At 37.8% G+C, this 24946-nt stretch overlaps 1 protein-coding gene across 2 annotated transcripts in view; it reads right to left on the minus strand.

Moving 5' to 3' along the window:
- Nucleotides 1–24946, minus strand: part of avl9 (AVL9 homolog (S. cerevisiase)) — a 46676-nt gene that overhangs the window by 1574 nt on the left and 20156 nt on the right. The window contains exons 10-15 of one of the 2 annotated variants that reach the window (XM_048186104.1): nucleotides 21067–21533; nucleotides 16707–16841; nucleotides 13750–13969; nucleotides 12589–12706; nucleotides 10829–10882; nucleotides 6233–6321 (exon numbers count right to left, since the gene is read on the minus strand). In XM_048186104.1, coding sequence (XP_048042061.1) covers nucleotides 6233–6321; nucleotides 10829–10882; nucleotides 12589–12706; nucleotides 13750–13969; nucleotides 16707–16841; nucleotides 21067–21533 — 1083 coding nt within the window. The remainder of the gene's footprint in view (nucleotides 1–6232; nucleotides 6322–10828; nucleotides 10883–12588; nucleotides 12707–13749; nucleotides 13970–16706; nucleotides 16842–21066; nucleotides 21534–24946) is intronic. The other variant, XM_048186106.1, reaches the window with a different exon arrangement.

Below are 24946 nucleotides of genomic sequence, written 5' to 3' on the forward strand. Positions count from 1 at the left end.
TACTTTCACCCGTATTTCATTTAGTTTCTTTGGTTGCACTGTGTTTATATAGCGCTTAGTTTGCAGTCATGTTTTGTCAGTTTTCGTATGGTTTATGTGGTTTTGCATTTTCCCTATGTTTTTTTCTGAGATCTCCTGAGTCTTCTGAATTAATAATAAAGAATGCTTATTTTTACTCTTTCGTCAACTTTGTGAGTGTTTGCAAACTAATACCCCTTTTCCATCAGCACGAACAGGGTGCTAGTTCAGAGCTAGTGCTATTGCCAGTTTGGAGTTGGTTCAACTGACGAGCCTTCTAAGAAGCGGTTTGCCTTTCCACGGGCTAGAGAGCCAGCACAGAGCCAGGTCTTACGTCACTGTATACGTCTCATCTTTCACAGCATCACTAGAGCTGCAGAGCCAAACACACCAACCTTGTTTGAGATGCATCCGTGCCGCAAACACTGATCGGTGCATGACACCAAAGCAATGTGAGAGCGATCCAAAAGCACAAGGATTCGTATGTCGTAGGCTCTACAAACGCTCCAGCGGACATGCGGCACTCTGATGTAATATGCCGATTTGTCCACGCAGCTCCAATGCATCTGAAACAAGACTTCCATCAACAATGGTGGATATTACATTACTGTTGATGCTCATGGCTTTGCGAACCTCGGCATCCAAAAACAGCGAATCCAATTTGTACAGACGGAGATTACAATCAAGCTGCTATTAGCTCAATTAGCTGTTATTTCAAAAATGGTGGTCACATTTTGTTGGTCACGGTAACCCTGCCCCAACCCCTGAGGCAAGCGGTTCTTACTTCTAGACCAGCAAGTTTTGTTACTATTTATGAACAGAGTTGGTGCTTAGGGTGTCGAAAGACAAAGAACTGATTTGAAACTAGGCTCTGGCTCTGAACCAGCAAACTACAAAGACAATATAAAGATGTAGTTACCAGCTGTTCGCCTCCTACTCCTCGACCAATAGGTTCGCTCCCTCAAGGACCACATGAGGGATTTTTTTTAGACCTGGTGTGCCAGACACTATCTAAACCTCTCCCTTTTTGTGCTTTTTTTCCCCATAATTTTAGAATGTTTGCCCTCATTGTTTCCATGGCAACATGTCATGCATGTCACATAACACACCGTAGCCACAATAAAACTGTATGACAGATGTATCGCTATTATTTTGTTTTTCCTTTTTTATTTAAAATATAAACTTGCTTACCATTTCATCAACTATCTGATATTCCGATTCTCAAATATGTGTGAGTGTTTTTTGTCGTTTAAAAACCTTTCTAAATTATCTTTATCTTGATCTATAATGCGAGATGGGTGCCGCCATCTAAAGGGCGGAACACACCAATCTGACGCCGATGAACTAGTGGCGACAAAGCAGACTGCGGGTTGACTCACGTTGGCAGCGTCTGTGTCCAAAGGTGCCCTGACACACCAAACCAACGCTAAACAGCTGACGGCCAAGTTGCACATCCGTTCTGTGCCTGTGTGAGATGAAATGCCTTTCGAACCAGCAGGTGGCAGTATCTGAACAGCCAATCAGAATGATCAGATGGCCCGATGGACCAACGAGCTCCGATGCCGATTCAACATTTCGAATCGGCCGAAAAAAAGCAGACCAGGACCAACTTCAGCCGACGGTGCGGAACACACTGAGAAAACATAGTCGGCCGACGAACAAAAACTGCCCGACGGCCGACCGTCGGCTTGGTGTGTTCCTGCCTTTTGTTTGTGCCACAGTTTGCAGAGTCCTGTCAGTTGAATTTACAGCATGTGAATTTATCGGTTTCTCCTGAAATATATGAAAGTGTGTGTCTGATATGAATAAACTTCGGTAAATTATATTTGAATAGATTGTTATTGCTGCTGTATTTTACAAATTCTAAATGTATTGTTTTTCTAGTGCTTGTGTATTTAAATGTCTGAAACCTAAAAAAAAAACCATTATGTGGCTGAAAACACTGCGTAGTTGTGATATATGACAAGCGCTGAACAAAAGGTTAATACCAGCCTCAACAAGCAGTCCAAGGCACACCTGCCCAGAGAAGGTCCTCGAAGGGATGTTTGCTGGATATTTAGAGTGGGTGATCCTACATAATCCCTTCACCATCTGTGAGGTAAAGGAGGAAGAGCCCCGTCAGCCCCGTGCCTACCATGGACTCAGAGACGCATAAGACCCACATACCCCACGCTAGTGCCTACTCTCGCTATGGAGTCAGAGACAGCCACCATGTCCATCCTGGAGCAAGAGCTGGCCATCGTTTCCATCCTGAGGCCAGAGCCTGCTGCCAGATCCATCCAGAAGCTTGCATTGAAGAGAGCACAGTGGCTTCCACAATTCTTAATGGAAAAAGTCTGGAACAACCAGTACTCTTCCTAGAGTGGGCTGACTGGTCAAACTAAACAATCGAGTAAAAAGAGCCTTGGCTAGAGAGGTGACCAAGAGCCTGATGGTCCCATGACCCATAGGTGACTTTGATTGGATTTACCATGTTGCACAAACCATAAGGTGAAACCTAGCATGTTTGGTATCGTTGGACTCGACAAGGATTCAGGAGTCTAAGGAGATGAATCCCGTGAAAATAAGTCAACCACATTCAAATTTATAAACATATACAGTGGGGAAATAATTATTTGATCCCCTGCTGATTTTGTAAGTTTGCCCACTTAAAAAGAAACGAGAAGTCTATAATTTTTATGGTAGGTTTATTTTAATGGATAGAGACAAAATATCAAAAAAAAAAAAAAAAAAAAAAAACATATTATATAAATGGTTATAAATTGATTAGCATTTGATCAAGTGAAATAAGTATTTGATCCCCTACTAACCAGCAAGAATTCTTCCTCCTACAGATTGTTTATGTGCCCATGTCAAACACAGATTAGTCCCGTCACTTTAAGAAGTACTCCTAATGTCAGCTCGTTATGTGTATAAAAGACACCTGTCCAAAGAATCTGTATCGTCTATTCAAACCATTCCACCACCATGGGCAAGACCAAAGAGCTGTCAAAGGACATCAGGAACAAGATTGTAGACCTGCACAAGGCTGGAATGGGCTACAAGACCATCAGCAAGAAGCTTGGTGAGAAGGAGACAACTGTTGGTGGGAATATTCGGAAATGGAAGAAATACAGAATAACCATCAATCGCCCTTAGTCTGGAGCTCCAAGCAAGATCTCACCTCATGGGGTAAGGATGATGATGATGAGAAAGGTGAGGGATCAGCCCAGAACTACACAGGAGGAGCTTGTAAATGATCTCAAGGCAGTTGGGACACACTACGCCTCAATGGATTGAAGGTCCCCTGCTCAAAAAGTTACATGTACAGGTCTGTCTGAAGTTTGCCAATGAAGATCTAAATGATTCAGAAAAGGCTTGGGAGAAAGTGCTTTGGCCAGATGAGACCAAAATTGAGCTCTTTGGCATCAACTCAACTCGCTGTGTTTGGAGGGAGAAAAATGCTGACTATGACCCCAAGAACACATCCCTACAGTCAAGCATGGAAACATTATGCTTTGGGGCTGTTTCTCTGCTAAAAGGTACAGGACGACTTCACCACATTGAGGGGCAGATGAACGGGCCATATACTGTAAAATCTTGGACGAGAACCTCCTTCCTGCAGCCAGAACACTGAAGATGGGTCGTGGATGGGTCTTCCAGCATGACAATGAACCAAAACATTCCGCCAAGGCAACAAAGGAGTGGCTCAAGAAGAAGCACATTAAGGTCATGGAGTGGCCTAGCCAGTCTCCAGACCTCAATCCATTATAAAATCTGTGGAGGGAGCTGAAACTTCAAGTTGTCAAGTGACAGACAAGAAACTTTAAGGATTTAGAGAGGATCTGTAATGGACCAAAATCTCTCCTGAGATGTGTGGAAACCTGGTGACCAACCACAAGAAACATCTTACTTCTGTGCTTGCCAACAATTTATAAGCTTTATACAATGTGTTATTTCTGGATGTTTTGTTTGATATTCTGTCTCTATCCATTAAAATAAACCTTCCATAAAAATTATAGATCACTCATTTCTTTATAAGTGGGCAAACTAACAAAATCAGCAGGGGATCAAATAATTATTTTCCCCACTGTAAATAATTTTTTCTCCATTAGGAGGCGCTGGCTTAAAACTTCTCAGGCACCTTCATGGCATCATGCTGAAGACCCATACAGAGTTTCGTAACGTTAGGCTAATGCGTTCATAAAATACAGCATTTTAGCACAAAATTCAAAATGGCTGATATGTGATATATTGGATATCATTTGACTCAGCATGATGCCCCTAATCTAACGAGACCCATTTTTGATTTTTGGACAAAAATGGACCGAAACGCTACATGTTGCCTCAGGTCATGCTTGTGATGACATGTGCCAAGTTTGTTCTGAATATGATAAAGAGTTGCAGAGATTCAGCTTTATATTTATTTTCGCAAGCACTACATAAAATTTGTTCGTGCGTTTTTCAAAAACAGTTTGAGAAATCGACTTGAATTCCATAACTTTTTGTCAGCATGGTCTGCAGATGATCTGGTTCAATTTTCATGAAAATTGGAGTAACATCCTAGGAGGAGTTCGAAAAAGTAGGTTTTTCGGAAAATTCAAAATGGCGGGAAAATTTTCATGACTGAAAATTATGTCATAGGGTGCATTTGATTCAGCTTGAGCCAAGGAATCAGAGGAAAGAATTTTGTTTCTCACCCTTATGGTTCAAAAGTTATTAGTATATAAACATGAGTAAAACTTTGGACAGGGTGTGGTGCAAGAGGGACTGAGTTAGAGACTCCAAATTTGCTATGGAGTTTGCTAAGGTATTTGCACAGTTCAGACTGGCCTCTATCAGTGTGCCAAGTTTCACAACTTTTTAACATATGGTTCTATGGGCTGCTATAGACTTCTAGAGAGGAATAATTTCAATAGGTGCCTATGCACCTTCGGTGCTTGGCCCCTAATAATAATGTTATTTATATATTTTTCTTAAATACTCTGCTTTGTATTTAATAGTGAAATAGTTATTATAATAGTAATATTTCTTATTTTGTTAAATGTTTTTATAATAATAATAATAATAATAATAATAATAATAATCATAATAATTAATATAAATTCAACCTTTTTGGCCAAATTGTGCAGCCCTACAAGCAAGCACAAAAAACCTTGTGTTCTGATATTGTAGCCATCACTGCAACACTTCACCAGCTTTATGATAGAGTGGTCAGATTGAAAGACACAGCCAAGACAATGCACATGGTTTAGGGACAACTTGGAATGTTCTTGAGTGGCTCAGCCATATCTTGAAGGTGAACCCATTTAAGACCTAAAAATGGCTGCTCACTGATGATTCAACCTCACACAACCTTAATGCTATGAAGCGACGAGAATACTTTGAAGCTTTATGAATCTTTTGTTTCGAATCAGTGGTTCGGAGCGCCAAAGTCCAGTGGTTTCAGTAAACGAGGCTTTCTTTACATCACAAGTGTTTCGAAATTTCAATAGCTCACATGACTTTGGCAGTTTGATGCGTGATCCGAACCACTGATTCGAAACAAAAGATTTGTAAAGCTTCGAAGCAGTGTTTTGAAATCGTCCATCACTAGATATTGTTGAAAAGTCGTTATTTTGTTTTTTTGGTGCACAAAAAGTATTCTCGTCACTTTATAATATTAAGGTTGAATCACTGTACTCACATGAACTGTTTTAAATATGTTTTTAATACATTTCTGGACATCTGAAAGTGTTAATTATCTTGCTGGCAATGGAGGCCTAACTGAGCCATCGGATTTTATCAAAAATATCTTAATTTGTGTTCTGAAGATGAACGAAGGTCTTACAGGTGTAGAACGACATGAGGGTGAGTAATTAATTACATAATTTTCACTTTTGGGTGAACTAACCCTTTAAGGGTTTGAATACTTGTGCAATGTAATTATTACGGTTTTGGCTTTTTAATAAATTTGCAAAGTTTTCACAAATCTGTTTTTTGCTTTGTCATGATGGGCTGTGAAGTGCAAATTGATGTGAATAAAATTAAGAATTTTAGCATAACATGCAAAATGTGGGGGAAAGAAAATGCAAAGTACAAATACTTTCACAAGGCACTGTACATGGCATGCACTACATGCACTATGAAGGGGGTGGCTGTTTATACTGCTGGAACAGATTGTATGCAAAATAAGTTTCATGTGAAATAAGAAAGAATTAACAAGTGAACATTTTTATTCTATTGTTAATCTTACCAACAGCCTTTCCTGTTTGCACGACACTTCTGCTCGTTGACATCACAGCATTCCCGATTTTCTTCCCACGCTCGCTGTTCTGCATTGAACTGAAATAACAGGAGTGAGCTATCACAAAAACTTTACTTTAAATTTTACAATTTCTTGTACAATGATTAACCCCTTCTGAGACCAAGCTGACGTACGTGGGGTTGCACTACCAGGGTTCCCACTCTTTTTCAGCGATCATTTTCCAGGACTTTTCCAGGACATTTTCAATTTTACAACAATGGGAATAAAAGACTGGGATTACGCCCTAAAGTAATATATTGCTCTCCAAGTCTTTAAAAGGTTTATTGCCATGACTTAACAATAAAATCAGTTTTTAATATGAGCTCTTAATCATACATTATGACTATGGAAGATTGTTTCCGTTAAAAAAAAAAAGGTAATTGCGACTTTTACTTTTTATCTCACTATTCTGATTTTTTTTTCTCGCAATTGCAAGTTTATATCTCACAATTCTAAGAAACAAAGTAAGAATCGCAAGATATAAACTGTCAAATGCCAGAAAAAAAATAATAATTGCAAGAAAAAAAGGTCAGAATAGCGTGATATAAACTTGCAATTCTGACTGTTTTTTCCTGGCAATTGCGAGCTTATATCACAATTATGTAAACTCGCAATTGTAGGAAAAATATTTAGACTTGTGAGATAAAAAGTTGCAATTAGGCTAACATTATTTATTATTTATTACAGTTTCGAAAACAAGATTCCATAGTTTATTGTCATTACTTAACTACTGATACACACTTCTATTTTTTTGGCAGTAAGTTTTGGAAGATCATTATCTTTGCAAGGTGGACTTTTCAGGCTAAGAGATGGACTAAAAATAAACTCCAACACCTTACAGCTAGATTCCGGAAGATAAATTCTTCAAACAGTGGTACAAGAGGATGTGGTGCTGGTCCTTCAAGAGTCACTCTCAATAGGTCTGTCTTTAAAGCCTATAAAAAAATCTGTCTTCTTGTATTTTACTACAATTCAGTATGTGATTCTTAAATGGGGGGCATTTTTTAGGATTCTTTACCTATTTTAAGTCTCTGAGATCCTGACACCTCGCACTCCTGGAGAATCCAGGCAGGTTGAATTTCTGGAAAATGGTGGCGCTGAAGACTAAAGGGTTTCTGATGGTTTCACACTTAATTCTTCACCTTAATTCTTAATTCTTTTGCAGTTAATGTGTCTTTTCTTATCCACCTGTTTTTGTCTGACCCTGCTGACCCAATGGTCATGCCTTAACAGCAATTTCTAGTATTTCATTAGTACTGCATCCTTCTTGTAGGAATTTGATAATTTTTGACTTTTCAGTCTGAGATAAATCTCTTTTTGGCTCATTTTATCTGTAAAAGAAAACAAGCCTTCACAAACTAACTTCAAGACTAAATACAAAATGAATTAAGATTGATTGGTTTGGAATTGGTAAAATGTGCTTTTCCATGTGTTTTTCAGGACTGGAAAATTTGTCATCAATTTTCCAGGTTTTGAAGGTTTTCCAGGACGAGTGGGAACTCTGACTACTATACGTCTATGCTCCCTCCTGCCTCCCACCAGTGAACAAGTTGACCCTGGTTGTTCTTTCACAACAAAGCACAAAGTGACTTTTCAGACCCTTTAGTGTCTCTGTTCTTCTCTGGTGGAATGAGCTGCCAACATCCATCCGAACTGCTGAGACCACCACAACTAATCCACAACCATAAACAAAGCACTTACTATAACCCCAATTAAAAACAGCGTCTCTTCTGTTCTAGCTTGTATATTCATAGATTATACTTTAAATTTGCCAGCGACTACTATGAATATTGCTGCTCTTATGAAAATTGCCTGTGATGTTCCTTAAAATTGCCTGAAAATTGCCTGTGATGTTCCTGTGATTGCCTGTGATGTTCCTTTTCTAAATTGCTTTGGAAAATAGTCCAGGTTAATGAATAAATGTATGACATAAGCAACTATGGCTCTATACACATTCATTTCACTTTTGGATTTGTTGTTTTCAAAGGTCAGGCCTTTAATTCTGAAGAAGAATGTCTGGAAATGTAAAAAGAATAGCCTGTACTGGTGTGCACCGACCTACTTCAAGCTCAGAATATGTGTGTTTACACAGAAAATATGGCAGATTTTAGTGACAATGTTTTAGCAATGTAACCAATCACCAAAAAGTGATTTTGGATCACTGAACTATTGAAAACATATGTTCACCTGAGTAATAAGTTTCTTGTAGTCTTTGTCAGATTTTTTGTGTATTTTACTGCATTTATTGTACTTTCTACTCTCACAAGCCTTCAAGAGCTTGCTGCGGAGAAGATCCCAAATGCATCATGGTGCACAGGATTTACTTTTATTTTAAACAAATTAATCTCATTTAATATGTGACCTCTGAAATTATAAATCGGCTGCACCATTTAGGTGTCTCATTTTCAGGCAGTCAATGCTAATGAAATTATAATTTTGGATTTATTTGCAATTATTTTAGATGACTTTGTCGAGATATTTCACTGAAGTAGTCTTTGTCTGCTGATCAGTGGCAAGAATACTACAATAGTGGACAAAAGTGATGTCTGTCCTAGGAAAATTTACATCATCCTTTATTCAAATATGAAAAATTTGTTAAAGATTTTGTAAGCATAGTTGTGCTTAGTGTTGTCAAAAGTACCGGTACTTCGATACCAAGTCGGTACTGAAATTTTGAAAATGTGACGATACCCGCATTTCTGTAGTACCGGTAGTACTGAGAATCCAGGTATATTATATTCGGTATACCCAGTACCCACTGATAGGGCTGTGGCAGTATTTACGTTAATATGACACGAGTGAAGCACAAAGCTTTGTTTACAAAAGAAATAATAGGGTTAGCAATTAAATGTGACATCGCAGCCATGGAAACATTTTGGTTCATGCCGAATGAGAGGTATAGGTGAGTCCATACATTTAAGCTTTATATTCTGCTTTGCCAATCGCGATCATGGTCAACTGATTATCAGAGAATTTAACAATATTCCATTAGTTATTCCACTGAACATGGAATCTCTGTTTCTTTTCTCAAATCTTCACTCACGCAGGGTATTATAAACGTTTCTTTCCTTCGCATAGGCCATTCGCATTAAAGTAGGTAAAGTAGAAAAAACACTGTAGGACAGAAACCTTTTTGCTTGCACATCAATTTCTATTTAACACAGTTTGTGCTTGTTATTAGACTTTATAAGGCGCGTTAAGTTTATTTGTATAGCGCGTTTCACACACGCTAGTGATTTTTTACTTTCGTTTTCTCTGGCAGTGCAAAATAGCCTGAATGTCTTGCCCTTGCGGAGGATAAAACTCGCTCTTCAGATCTTTTACAACAAATGTCAGTTGCTCGTAACATCAGGAGAAAACATGAAGATATTATTAAAGAGAAATGGTCTCTTTCCTGCTCGTGTCCCACATCCCTCTCAAAGCGCAGAGGGGTAGGCTATATCAAAGACTATAATAACGGGACTTTGGCTATATGACGCATCTTTGTGTGGAAATAAAAAAATATAAATAAAAATTAACTTTCTTATTATTTAGGTTACCATTATTTACCAATATTTATTTAATAGTTTTATAGGCTGTAGTGTGTTGTTTCACTGACGGAATCGCTAAAATAAACACGCACGCCTGTTACCTCTGTTGAAAAAAAACAGCATATGCTGGTAAAATAGGTTTTGAAGCTGGTTTGAGCTGGTTTATGCTGGTCCAGGACCAGCATAGGACCAGCATGGACCAGCACATGACCAGCATAAACCAGCTCAAACCAGCATACCAGCTTCAAAACCTACCTTACCAGCATATGCTGTTTTTTTTCAACAGTACAAAATGGATATTTGAGCATTTATTTTTTTTTATTTTTTTTATATTTCAAAATTTATTTCATTGAGGTAGCCTATACATACACACACAAACATACACACATGCTCCAAGTCATATTTAATGTTTTTAAAATAGGCTATATAAAATAGTAAAATAGTTCCAACAGATTTTGCTGTGGTACCGAAATTGGTACCGAGAACCGTAAAATTTTCATGGTATCGGTACCGACTACTGGAATTTTGGTACCGTGACAACACTACTTGTGCTTAGAGTCAATTGTTTTACTTGTGATAACGCAATGAAACATGCCTAACTGTGCGGATGTAATTTTTGACCAGGCTGTCATACAAAGAAATTATGAATGCATGCAAAAACAATTGACAAAATATTAATAACTGATTTCGTTGTAGCCAACACATGCTTTTTCAGGTGAGGTTTTTTTATTTGCATAGTAAAATAAAACCTGTAGCTGTAGTTTGCCTTTTTTGCCAAATATTTTTTTTTAGATAAATAATACCTTAACCAAGTTGTGTTTTTTCTTACATCATATTTAAAATATTTTAAGTGGGGAGAATACCTTTTATAAGTATTGCACATTGATTTTGGATGTCTCCCTTATATTTAACATAAATTACTAATTAAACTAAAGTTATATAGACATAGTATATGGATATTAAAACTACCCTATGGAGGAGTATGTAAACAAGAGCATAATAGTGTAACACTTACTGTGACAAGCGGATCTTTACATCTGCCACACTGTACTGACCCTGGAATGGATGTCTAAGAACACAATGATCTGAGGTTAAAGTTCAAGTTTTCTGTGTTATGGTAAACATTTGTTGAAAATTACTTTTTAAAGAGACACATGCCTCCCTTCGAAAGTTTTTTAAAAATTGTATTTGGCACAGTTAAAAACCTCAAAATGATTTGCAAAGTAACAGCCAACTAAGCAGCACATGCTAATGATGCATAAAAATGACAAAACTTAATTACCAGAAATTGATCAAATGTATTTGGTGAAACAAGGTGCAGGTAAACATGTTTCGCAAATGAACAAAGTTACTAAACACATTTTACTTTATAAATGAGTATGTTTGTAACTATGTTTGTATAGTACATTCCTGTCCACACACAATCTACTGAAGGTAGCTTACATCTTGGTTCTTTAAATGTTTGTTGTAAATGTAAATTTGTGACCTAGTGTTCTGAGTTGCTTATATAATAAAGTCCTGGACACACCGGGATGAATATTGCGTGCTATTATCGCAGACGTTTAACGCCTCGTGACTAAACAAAGGGCGCCAATGTGAGTGTGCGCACTGACGTGAAAAACAGCAGGCGTAAAAGTGATTGAGATGCACGCTATGCTCTGCCAGTTCTTGGCCACACCAATAGATGTGTATTATTTCTGCATTTTTACAGTTCTTTTTTCTTTCACATTCAAGAAATATAGCTGAGAATGTCTATTTCATAAATATGATTATTTGCACTACCGTTCACTTGCACTACTGTCATTGTGACTTATTTGCACTACCGTTTCTGACTAACATCTCTCATATGTCATATATATGCCATTTTAGATCTGCATTTTTATCTTCTTTAACTTTATTAATATCATAAATATGTTTATTTGCACTACCGTTCAGCACAAGTGCCATATACTGTCAGGGAGTGAATTTGAACGTTCACTCTGCGCATCGCCAGTGAAAATCGCTTGGCTATGAACCGGTATGAACACAAAAAACATCTCGAAAAATGCTGGCGATAAGCGCGTGCGATATTCGTCCCGGTGTGTACAGGCCTTAATGCACATCTTCCATGTTTGAATAGTGGAGACCAGGGACTGTAACATAATCTGACCAACTGAAATGCTCAAAATTAGTCACAAGGATGAAATCGCTATCAGACATGATCATCATCCTCTTGAGGTTACATTAAAAAAGAAAGAAAACTATGTGTAAACATATTAAAGATTTACCGGACAAAAAAAAAAAAAAATTGAGGAAAAAATGACCTGGTTTAATATTTAATTTGTGATGGAGATTGGTATAAAAATGTTGAACAAGGTAATTAAAAAAAAATAATAAAAAAAATTAATGCATATATTTTTTAGTGTTACAACCCACCCAGCCTTCTGTTACAACTCATGGTAGTGGGTTAGCTTGTAAAACAGCACTCTTCATACTTGACAGGAACTTCCAGTTATGAATAACAATTTAGGAATAAGTTGTAGATTTCAAAACAACTAATAGACAAATATGGGACTATTAATATCAAAGTTTAAGACAAAAAACAGAAAAAACAACGAGTTACAAATGTTAAAAGCAAAATGTTACCACCATGACCATCCCCAGTCTCACATATTTTCCTGAATGAGCCAGCTCCTTTTTAAAATATGGTTGACATTATTTTGGCAAACTATAAAAAAAATAGTAAGCAGTAGCAGAATGCTAGTATTCTATTCTGATTTGTCTCAGTTCTCATACCCTGGAGTGATCTCTGCCATCGCTGGATGCTTGTTGCTGATCCACAGTCTGTAGTTATGTGTGATTTTCCAGGCGGATGTGAACGCAGCTCCATAATCCGCCAACAGCCGCTCATGATCTGATAAAAAACGGTATTCAAAAAACAAGCAAAATAAAATCTCACAGTCACAACTACACAAAATTACATATACGTGATCCTGGAGTGATGTGTGTTCAGTTGGTAACTTGACCTTGTTAAAGAAAAAAATGACCACTGAATTCCTGGCAGTGGTAAAATGATGAAACTCCAAGGTAAAAATAATAGATGATTTAAAGAGATAGTTCACCCTGGTGTTGTTCTAATGCCATATGCCCTTCTTTCTTTTTCGGACCACAAAAACAGAATTCTGCATCATTTTTAAAAGCTTGATATAGGTCGCTATTCACTGACATTATATGGACTAGCGTGAGCAGGACATTTATTAATAAAAAAAAAAAAAAGAAAGAAAGAAAGAAAGAAAGAAAGAAAGAAAGAAAGAAAGAAAGAAAGAAAGAAAGAAAGAAAGAAAGAAAAATCTTTTGTGGCCTGAAAAAGAAAGGGCATATAGCATTAGAACAACAACGATGTGAGTAAATGATTTAATTTTCATTTTAAGGTGAACTATCCCTTTAAATATATATGTGGCTCAATGGGTAACACTCTCGCCTTACAGCAAGAAGGGTTATGTGTTGATGTTTCCTCTGGGTACTGCAGTTTCCTCCACAATCCAAAGACATGCAGGTGAATTGGAAACTAGGTATGAGTGCAACTGTGTATGTGTCTATGTAGGCGAGTGTTAGCCCTGTGATGGACTGGCCATCCATCCATGGTGGGATATGTTCTAGCATCCCAGTGACCCTACATAGTGTAGGATAAGTGGTTTGGAGATTAGATGCGTGGATGTTTTGCGCTGTATTGTTGGGTCACTGTATCACATGACAAGTTGGAGATAACAGATTGTCTCCATTTCAACACTCAAAACCTTTCATCATATGCACCCTTTATCCATCAATTTAATTACTATTGTTCATTGTTAATTCATGTTCATTTACAATACAAATAGGTATTCTAAAACATTTAAAATTAAATTAACAAAAATTCATATAAGTTAAGTGTGTGTGTGTGTGTGTGTTGTAATGCACCTTCTTGTAGAGCAGAAGATAACAGAGAGTGTACATATAGGCCAAACTGCGCCCTTATCCACTCGTCTCCACCCTCCCAGCCCGTACCGTCCAGAAACACATCCTCTTTGTTTTCAGTGACATGTTTCACCAGATAATCAGCGAATCGCAGATCAGCTGTACTTAAATACAGCATTTTGCGCAGCTCTGGGTCATGGATCTGAATACGTGCTTCATCCACCTGCACACAGACAAATTTAAAACAATTACCTTTCAACAGCTGTACAACATCTTGAGAAGATATTTGGTTTAATAGCCTCATGGGTTAACTTAACATCTCTCCCTACGAAACAGGCCAGTCTCATATTTCACCCCAAAACCATTAGGAAATAAAAATGTGTATATATTGCATAAAGAAAATTTAAGCCTATTTTAAGGGCCATTAATACCGCATAGTGTTTTGCATCATGACATTATTATTATTACAATTAAAGAAATAGTTTACCAAAATTAAAACTAAATATTCTCTTATCACTGCAATTCACTCTTTTCAATGCAATCACAATGAATCACAATGGGACTAAAGCATTCAAGCTTTTAAAAGGATGCTAAAGTACTTTAAAAGCATAATAAAAGTGGCCAAACAATTTGCACTATATTCCAAGTGTTCTGAAGGCATACTGTAAGTTTAAGTCATGAGAACTGAGAAGGTTCTTTCCCCATAATAATTACACCTCTGGTAATGTCTGATTTGTTGATGAATGATTTTGAATCAGATACATTTTATTTGAATCAGCAGTTCACAGTTCACCACAGGGGAAACATCAGTGAATAACTTAAATTTCTGCCTGATTTTTCCCCCACAAAACTACTAGATAGCTTCAGAAGACTATAAGAGAACTATTCTATGTCATCTTAAGTCATACACTCCATTCTACTGAAAATGTATGTCTGAGGAGATGATTTTATGCACCTGCTATATTGGCTGTAGTATCTGATATAGCCAAACCCATCAATTAGGAAAGTGTCTACTTTTGGCCATATACAGTGGGTACGGAAAGTATTCAGACCCCCTTAAATTTTTCACTCTTTGTTATATTGCAGCCATTTGCTAAAATCATTTAAGTTCATTTTTTTTCCTCATTAATGTACACACAGCACCCCATATTGACAGAAAAACATAGAATTGCTGACATTTTTGCAGATTTATTAAAAAAGAAAAACTGAAATATCACATGGTCCTAAGTATTCAGACCTAGACTGCTCAGTATTTAGTAAAGCACCCTTTTGATCTAATACAGCCATGAGTCTTTTTGGGAAAGATGCAACAAGTTTTTCACACCTGGATTTGGGGATCTTCTGCCATTCCTCTTTGCAGATCCTCTCCAGTTCTGTCAGGTTGGATGGTAAATGTTGGTGGACAGCCATTTTTAGGTTTCTCCAGAGATGCTCAATTGGGTTTAAGTCAGGGCTCTGGCTGGGCCATTCAAGAACAGTCACTGAGTTGTTGTGAAGCCACTCCTTCATTATTTTAGCTGTGTGCTTGGGGTCATTGTCTTGTTGGAAGGTAAACCTTCGGCCCAGTCTGAGGTCCTGAGCACTCTGGAGAAGGTTTTCGTCCAGGATATCCCTGTACTTGGCCGCATTCATCTTTCCCTCGATTGCAACCAGTCGTCCTGTCCCTGCAGCTGAAAAACACCCCCACAGCATGATGCTGCCACCACCATGCTTCACTGTTGGGACTGTATTGGACAAGTGATGAGCAGTGCCTGGTTTTCTCCACACATACCGCTTAGAATTAAGGCCAAAAAGTTTTATCTTGGTCTCATCAGACCAGAGAATCTTATTTCTCACCATCTTGGCAAACTCCATGCGGGCTTTCATGTGTCTTGCATTGAGGAGAGGCTTCCATCGGCCCACTCTGCCATAAAGCCCCGACTGGTGGAGGGCTGCAGTGATGGTTGACTTTCTACAACTACAATCTAGCCACAGTGATCTTTGGGTTCTTCTTTACCTCTCTCACCAAGGCTCTTCTCCCCCGATAGCTTAGTTTGGCCGGACGGCCAGCTCTAGGATGGGTTCTGGTCATCCCAAATGTCTTCCATTTAAGGATTATGGAGGCCACTGTGCTCTTAGGAACCTTAAGTGCAGCAGAAATTTTTTTTGTAACCTTGGCCAGATCTGTGCCTTGCCACAATTCTGTCTCTGATCTCTTCAGGCAGTTTCTTTGACCTCATGATTCTCATTTGCTATGACATGCACTGTGAGCTGTAAGGTCTTATTTAGACAGGTGTATGGCTTTCCTAATCAAGTCCAATCAGTATAATCAAACACAGCTGGACTCAAATGAAGGTGTAGAACCATCTCAAGGATGATCATAAGAAATGGACAGCACCCGAGTTAAATATATGAGTGTCACAGCAAAGGGTCTGAATACTTAGGACCATGTGATATTTCAGTTTCTTTTTTAATAAATCTGCAAAAATCTCAACAATTCTGTGTTTTTCTGTCAATATGGGGTGCTGTGTGTACATTAATGAGGAAAAAAAATTAACTTAAATGATTTTAGCAAATGGCTGCAATATAACAAAGAGTGAAAAATTTAAGGGGGTCTGAATACTTTCTGTACCCACTGTATATTATTTAAAATTATTGTACATCATTTATAATGTCTGGACAGGATGATTTTCATGACTATATTACATTAACCTTGAGAATCATCATCAGGAATAAAGAGAATTACAATCAAAAGTAAAACACCCAGACTCATTACAGTAATGAGACATATTTTCATGACAATCATGTATAACCGTCATGAATATAATGTTACAATGCAAAAAAATACACTGAACACAGTGAAATATGGGCTGCACACATTCTTGACAGGCTTTGTGAGATTCACCAAATAATATCTCATATGTCGGCCTCCATAATTAGTGTGATTACAGAAAAAAAGAGAAAAAAGTGGATGGACTCACATCCACGACGGCATCACTTAGGTGGCGCTGTTGACGGAAGAGAATGTTGGTCGCTCCAGCAACAAAACCTCGAACACTTATGTCTGATAGCAGGTGGTGCTGTTGGAGTGCCATGTATGGCATGCACAGGTAACCCTGGAAAAAGGGCAAAGAAGTCAATAGGTCACACAAATCAAACTTGTTTAATCCAGTGGTCAGGGTTCGGCTGAGCATTTAGTCCCTGTTGGTAGAAGTTCTAACTACTTTCTGGAGTAAAACACATCTTTCTGCATTCTAATTCTTGTTGAAATTGTCAGTTACTAAACTGGTACTCAATGTGCTCATTTGCTTACATTTTGACTTCATGAGGGGTTATTCTTGTGTTGCTACTTCATTAAATAGCATATTGCATATTAATGATTAACTAATTTTATTGGGGTGATAAAATAATAAATTAATATACTGTGATTCTTGTTCTCATGACATTGCATCAGTATTTTTAAATCAATATATTTTTATTTATCAGTATGATCACATAATTTCTGACTTCCATCTTAACATTTGTGCAGTTAAAATTCTGGCAAGAGTGCATTTGCTGCTACCAAAGGTAGGGTTAGGGTGGGTGTTAGGGTGAATCTTGTGAGAATTTTGCAGCATAACAGGTATTACACAAAAATAGAACTGTTGACATATTGGGCTCTCTCACACCACATGTCTGTGTCATTTCAATTGCGCTCTCTCACATATCTGACTGTGTTTTAATCGTAATCCAATTATGATATTGTGATGTCCTCATGAGACTTTCAGGTGTGCACACCAATTGTGAGATAAAGAGATAGCGTTTTCATTTGTTCTTCATATTTCATAAATTTTGTAAATGATTCTCAACATGCTGCCGATTTTTTAAATATATTATATTGAAAGATATGGCAGTGCCAAGCATTTTGTCCTCAGTGGCAACACAGGTAAGTACATTTGTTTTAAATCCTACCGTGTGTTTGTAATTAATGTCAAACCAGAGTTAAAGGGTTAGTTCACCCAAAAATGAAAATTATGTCATTAATGACTCACCCTCATGTTGTTCCAAACCCGTAAGACCTCCGTTCATCTTCGGAACACAGTTTAAGATATTTTAGATTTAGTCCGAGAGCTTTCTGCCCCTCCATTGAAAATATACATACGGTATACTGTCCATGTCCAGAAAGGTAATAAAAACATCATCAAAGTAGTCCATGTGACATCAGTGGGTTAGTTAGAATTTTTTGAAGCATCTAAAATACATTTTGGTCCAAAAATAACTTTATTCAGCATTGTATTCTCTTCCGGAATCCTTTCCATTGAATTGATTCCATTGAATTGATTCCATTGAATCCTTTCATCTGTCGGCGTTGGTAATGCACTTTTACGTCGCCGTGGTTGTTTTTGGCGATTAGGACATCCGCGACATGCACACTTACACACCATTTTAAAAAAATATAGCAATACCAAAATACAAACAATGTAGAATAGCTTGAATACAGCGTGCGTCTCCCTCAGACTGTAAACGAAGCTTGGGCGCACCGGATAACACGTCAGCAGCGTCTTACGTCAGCAGCGTCACTGCGGAGTCGTGAACCCGGATTGACAACAGACCCGGAAGAGAATACAATGCTGAATAAAGTCGTAGATTTGTTATTTTTGGACCAAAATGTATTTTCGATGCTTCAAAATGTCGCGGATGTCCTTATCACCAAAAACAACCACGGCAACGTAAAAGTGCATTACCAACGCCGACAGATGAAAGGATTCAATGGAATCAATTCAATGGAAAGGATTCCGGAAGAGAAGACAATGCTGAATAAAGTCGTAGTTTTTGTTATTTTTGGACCAAAATGTATTTTCGATGCTTCAACAAATTCTAACTGACCCTCTGATGTCACATGGACTACTTTGATGATGTTTTTATTACCTTTCTGGACATGGACAGTATACCGTACATACATTTTCAATGGAGGGACAAAAAGCTCTCGGACTAAATCTAAAATATCTTTAACTGTGTTCCGAAGATGAACGGAGGTCTTACGGGTTTGTAACGACATGAGGGTGAGTCATTAATGACATCATTTTCATTTTTGGATTAACTAACCCTTTAACGCTATTAAGAAATCAAGCATATCTTTGTTTGACTGTTGCTAATAAAATCAGTATACCTGGATCAGATATATTTGCTTGAGTTATATATTTTTATTATAGGAGTTGAATATATTTTATTATAGTTTATGTTACCGTTGCTTTATTTAAAGCCTTCACATAATGTGTAGCTAGTGGTTTACTGTTGTCATCTTTTAAGAAAGTTGTTAACAGTAATCCGTATAGGTATTTGGTTACATTTATGTTGCAACTAAGCATGAAAGTTACAACCAAAATAAATGTTTAACCATTGGTTTGGTTTGTGTTGCTCAGAAACGGGGAAAAAAACGACATCTTTTTTTTTTTTTTTTTTTAATATGTATATGTATTGTAATGTATGGTTGTATGTCTTTCAGGAGACCTTTACTCTCCTGCCAGGCTGTTATTGAAAATAAGAACCTGTTCTTAATGACTTGTCTGGTTAAATAAAGGTTAAATAAATAGATAAAAATCTGATCGTATCACTGTGTATCAAGCGCTGAGGATACTCCGGAGCTAAAATTCAGATATGGTAATAGTTATTTAGTTTCTGACACGCGTTGTAAGCCATAGAACAATCACAATAGACTGGGCCTTCTGACCAATCAGAGCAGAGTAGTCTCATGCAAAGGAGGGGTTTAGAGAGACTGAATCTTCAAATTAACCGTTTTCGGACTCTTTGAGAAATGAGGTGATGATGTGCAATGTATATTATGAGAAAAGTGTTTTTTGACCTTGGATGCATGTAAACCTACTGTAGAAGACCCTCAAAACAAAATTAGGAACCTTTAAAATAACATAATAGGGGCACTTTAACATATTCATCTAAACGCTGTCTGTGGTGTCAGGATCTTCGCTAGCCACATAGAGCTGCAAAGGTATTCCGAACATATTTTTACCCCAATGAGAAGAACTAAAAAGAACATTACTGTAAGTATATCCAATAGTATCCAACTGCATAGCCGCAGGCCCACAGTGCCATAAGTCACAGCAGATTCAGGACAGCAGCACCAGGCCAGCAGTCTAAGACAGGTACTTAGAGTGGAGGTTATAGACTCATTAAGGTTAGAATTAGTGTTGGGGTGGGGTTAGGCATTTGCTAGGGTGGAGCGTATAGTTATAGGGAAAACTTAGGGTTACACCATGTCTACAATGGACACGTCCATTAACACATCACGCCGCAGCAGCTAGAAGCTGTGTACACTGGATGCAACAAAGCGACCGTTGCAAATCTATATGTCCTTATGAGAAGTATCGCGAGTGCTCGGAGTACATCATAAATAGAACGAGGCATCAGTTTACTGTCGGGAATTTGTCTAGTCATGTCGCATCCAGCGTAACATCACTGATTTTAATGGCTTCTATTGTCTTTTGTCGTGTCGCATTGCTCCGCTCATGTCCGGTGTAGACACGTGTTAGGGGTGGGGGCAGGCAATCGTCAGCTCTGTCCAAACTTCAGGTCTGAGACTGCCGGCCTAGTGCTGCTGTCATAATGGCTTGCGCACCGAATAGTTATAGGAACTTAGTTATAGGAACTAGCCACTAGGATAGTTTCCCAAGAACTAATTTCTCCCCCAGGCCATGTTCCTGGTTGCATTCCCACCGGAAATAGAAACTCTGAAGCGGCCGACAGTGGCGTCTTTAAGCGCGGCATTTACAAACGCTAAAAACCGCACCGATGCCATGATCGGAGCTGTGTTTGTTGTATGTCGAGGGTCTTGTGATAACGGAGATGGAATGTAAGCGCATAATTTACAGAGACACATTAGTATCACCATAAAGTATACTATGGGGGCTAAAGAACAAAAGTGTTTTACCAGATCAAATTAAATTTTTAATGTAACCATTAACTCTTAAATTAAATATTCAGTTTTTGCAGAACTTGACACACATGAAATGTGTGATTCTGAGGAGCCATGTAAAATGTAGTGTCCACTGGGCAATAATGACCCTATAATTGGCTAAATCAAAAATGCAAGTGTATCTTCAGTCATTCTCCCTATTGTTTTAAAAATGTACAGAGCATTTAGACAGTTAGCATATTTTTATAACCTTATAGACTACAATCAAAATTCTGAATTCTTTGAATTTCATTAATTGAAATGAATTAACTGTTATAACAAATATATTCATAAAATATATAATAATTAAGATTATAATAACTGAACTTGCACAAGTGTAGAGTTTTACTCTACAGAGTATGGTGAATATGGCTTGTGTCTTGTGTGCACACCTTTGTAAAGATAGCGAGTGGTAGTCCATACTGGTCTTCTTGGAGTCCAGATACAAGGCCTGAGGTCAACGTTCCCTGTCCTGTGGCTGATTGTGGCTGTACTGTTATTGGCAGCCCTGAAACGGTGTCAAACATCTCTGAATGATCTATGTCCACTTTCTCTTCCATCTCATCCATCACATGAGGCTCCAGCGTCTCCCATTCACACTCTGAGGAGTCCAGCAAGCTTCCTGTGTGAGGCTGAAGGTAGTGTGTGTCCAGAGCAGTGTTACAAGGCTTTGATTGATCCGGCTGGTCACTGACATCATACCTGCACTCAAGCTCTTTTGGTATGTCAGTAATATCTGTAGCAGACATGCAGAATGATTCTTCGTCTGCAGATATGATTTCTGGTGAACTGAAGTCCTCCGAGACGCTCCTCCGGGGCTGATAGTGAGAGGAATCTGCTAGCCCATGCTCTATTATACCTGAAAATAAATAAATAAATAAATAAATAAATAAGTCACTTTATAAAACTTATAATATTCATAAAGTAATTCTGTTTACTCTTTTGCAGCTTACTTTAGCCAAGAACTGCCAAGTTGGAAAAGATAAGATTGTTTCACTATTTTTAATGTTGTATTCAGGGGTGGGTCTATCTGGAATAGATGTGTGGTGTCTTGACAGGCTAGAGCTCAGATATCTTTCACAAAATAAAAGTCACTTTAGATAATTAAGATTGACCAAACAATGCGAGCTGCTGCAGCATAATCCAGTCAATTGCTGGTACTAGTCAACTGGCAAAAGAACAAGTGGTTCCCAAACTGAGGCACGTGAGGTGACAGAGGGGGGTATAAAAACAAAATGCTGAGTATTGCCATTCATTTAATTCTACCTCATCTTAAAATTACATTAAAACTGTGTGTATTTGAAACCTACTGCATCCATACAAGCAGCGTGCATATGATAGGTTGCATGCAGAGTATGATGCCTTAGCAAATTGTGCTACTTTACTGCCATTCTCGACAATTAACCTTTGTAAAAATGTTTTTTTTTTTTTTTTTTTTTTTTAATGTTGATATTATATTATACTAGCAAGAATGCAAATTTTCCAGTTCAACAAACAAAATGGTAATATTACGTGATGTACATTTCAAACACAGCATTATTGTTTTTGCTCTATTTTGAATTGAAATAATAGTTCCAAAAAAAGCCACAGCAGAACTGCAACACACAGAAACTGCCACTTGCTTCATTACTGAGTGAATGAATGACTCGATGACTCACTCATTAAGACAGTGACTTACCGCCACCTACTGGCGGTTTTAGTCTAATATTTAAAAGTATCACTTCGTTTTTACCATCATTACATATTTCTCTATTGAACATTTTCTTTTTTTATTTAAAACATTATTTATTTTATAAAGGTATTTATAAAGGTGAAAAAATGCAACGGAAAATCACTTTAAGGGGGCAAAAATGGTCCCTTAATGGAAAAGGTGTGACTGCAGTCTAAGTGGAAGAGCGTGGTACCAAAGTCCCTTTCAAGGAAAGTCTGTTCACTTGGCGGTCATATTTGCAATGCCTCCAAGCAGCTATTTTGGGCATCCAAGACCATGTCCTATCTATTTGAATTGGGGAATCCTGAAATCTCAAAAACTGTTTGGCAAACTCACAACAAATAACATATTTCAAATCATCAACAAAATTTGACATGAACTGTCTCATAAATGTTATTTATTATGCTCAATAGCATTAAAAAAAGCTTATTTTTCAGGCTAGATGATTCAATGCGCATGTGCAGTCCTCAGTCTCAGGTTTCTATGGGAACCGGAGCTTCTAACGGCCGCTGCAGTGATGCAATGACTTTATCAATCAGTGATTAGCTCTTTTACTTAGAAGTCGGGACGTATTCCGCCATATTGCATGTTGCAGTTTCTCCCAATTATAACTAATAGGAGTAAACTGTCTTTAATTATCTATAGTCTTTGGATGTTAAGGATGTTTAATGCCTCAGGGGGTACGCCTCTCCAAAAAGTTTGGGAACCACTCATCTATACAATATATCTTTACAAATCACATATGACAAAATGAACAGTTATGTAAAATGATGGAAAAATATTTTAAAAAGTAAAAAAAAGAAAAGAAAAAAGTGTTAAACAGATGTAATTAGATTGACATGTTCACATTGACAAGGTGCCTGTGTCACTTTGAACTGGAGTAAATATGTTTGTTGATCTGTGCCACCTTTTGATCTTGAGTTTCTGGTGGGCTCCACAGAAATGGAATGTGTGGCTTTGTTTACAACTTTTTCAGCTGTAAAAGGCAATATTGTACTGAGGCCTGTTTCATGAAGCAGGTTGAACAAACTATGTTTCAGACCTGGTTTAGAGTTGACAAAACCAATCAAATCCTACCCAGTTTAGATCAGGTTCAGCGGACCCATTGAGCTCACTATTCTCTGTCAACTCAGTTTAATTCAGTTTGATTAACATAGTGAACAGCCAATCACAAAAAAATACCTAAAAAAAAAAACAACCTTTTAGCATAAGTTACTTCTTCATCTTCTTGAGTCTGAAAAACCAGACTATAAGTTCAAATTAACTTGGGTAGCCACTGAAACCAGCTTTGTGAAACAGGCCTCAGGCCCTACATGCATAATGATAATGTGTTTAAATAGACTTGACCTGTACTCTATGGGGTAATTAAATATTTACATTTGCTCACAACAGCCAGCTCACAAGTCTAAACTTTACAGTGCTCCCTACGGCCAGTCCAACCCTAGAATGCATGTGCAATTTCTTTGGCAACATGTTATTAACAAATATTATAAAATTATTAACAAATCAAGTAATGTACAATCAAAGACAAAATTTATTATTACATTTTATTATTAAATTATTTATTAAAGGGGGGGTATCACACACAGTTTCTGCCAATCTCATGTTAATCTTAAGTACCTATAGAGTAGTATAACATCCTTCATATCGCCGAAAAGTCTTTAGTTTTATCATATTTATAAAAGATACATACGCTGTACCGAGTCTTTCCGAAAACAGCCGAGTGCCTGGAGGCGTGTCGTTGTGAGCGGAGACAGAGTGATGAGCTGTCACAAGCACGCGCAGCTTTTGCATAGAGATCGGCTGCAAACTATCAATGGTCAGCTAAACAAATATATTTAAATACGCAATAACGTTACACCATTGCGTTATCCATGGATAACCTTTGAATCACTATAATGAATATAGCGTATAGTGAATGATGAATAATGAATTTATAAATTCACTATGTTCGTATTGTTAAGATTATATGCACTTAGGCGCCTGATGCCAACAAAACAGACATTTGAAGCAGTTTTACTCACCAACTGCGGTTCTGACTCATATCCGGGATCATTATCACTGTGACCACTCAATCTTTCAGTTTCAAATGATCTGTAAATCCAGCGCAGAACTGGGACTTGTTTATGAAACCATAAGCACCAATCCCGAGGGCTCGAACAGCCACGGAAAAACACGAGATATTCTCCATTAATTTTAACCAATAAAAACGCGATTGCAACTTTTCTATGGTTATTTTAATGACAAATATCGAGAGCGCATCAATGTATTGCGTGAGAACAAAACTCTCAGCTCAACTTTACGCTGGGTTCTTTGGGAAGCAAGGTCTTTCCCTTACAACCAAAAACACCCTTCTTTGGTGACATTGTTGATAGTGATGCTCCAATTGTTCGGCCGATATTGGCTAAAAATAGCTTGATCGGCGAACCCCAAAAGCGCCGATCAAAAAAACCGATCACGTGACGTAAATTACTCGCGCGACTTTTTCGCATGTGCATGCACGGCACAGCGGGCGCACAGGTACACAACAGCAGAGCGGAGCTTGTCAGTGGCAACACGAG

This window comes from Megalobrama amblycephala, linkage group LG3 (assembly GCF_018812025.1).
Source record: "Megalobrama amblycephala isolate DHTTF-2021 linkage group LG3, ASM1881202v1, whole genome shotgun sequence".
Classification (NCBI taxonomy): Eukaryota; Metazoa; Chordata; class Actinopteri; order Cypriniformes; family Xenocyprididae; genus Megalobrama; species Megalobrama amblycephala.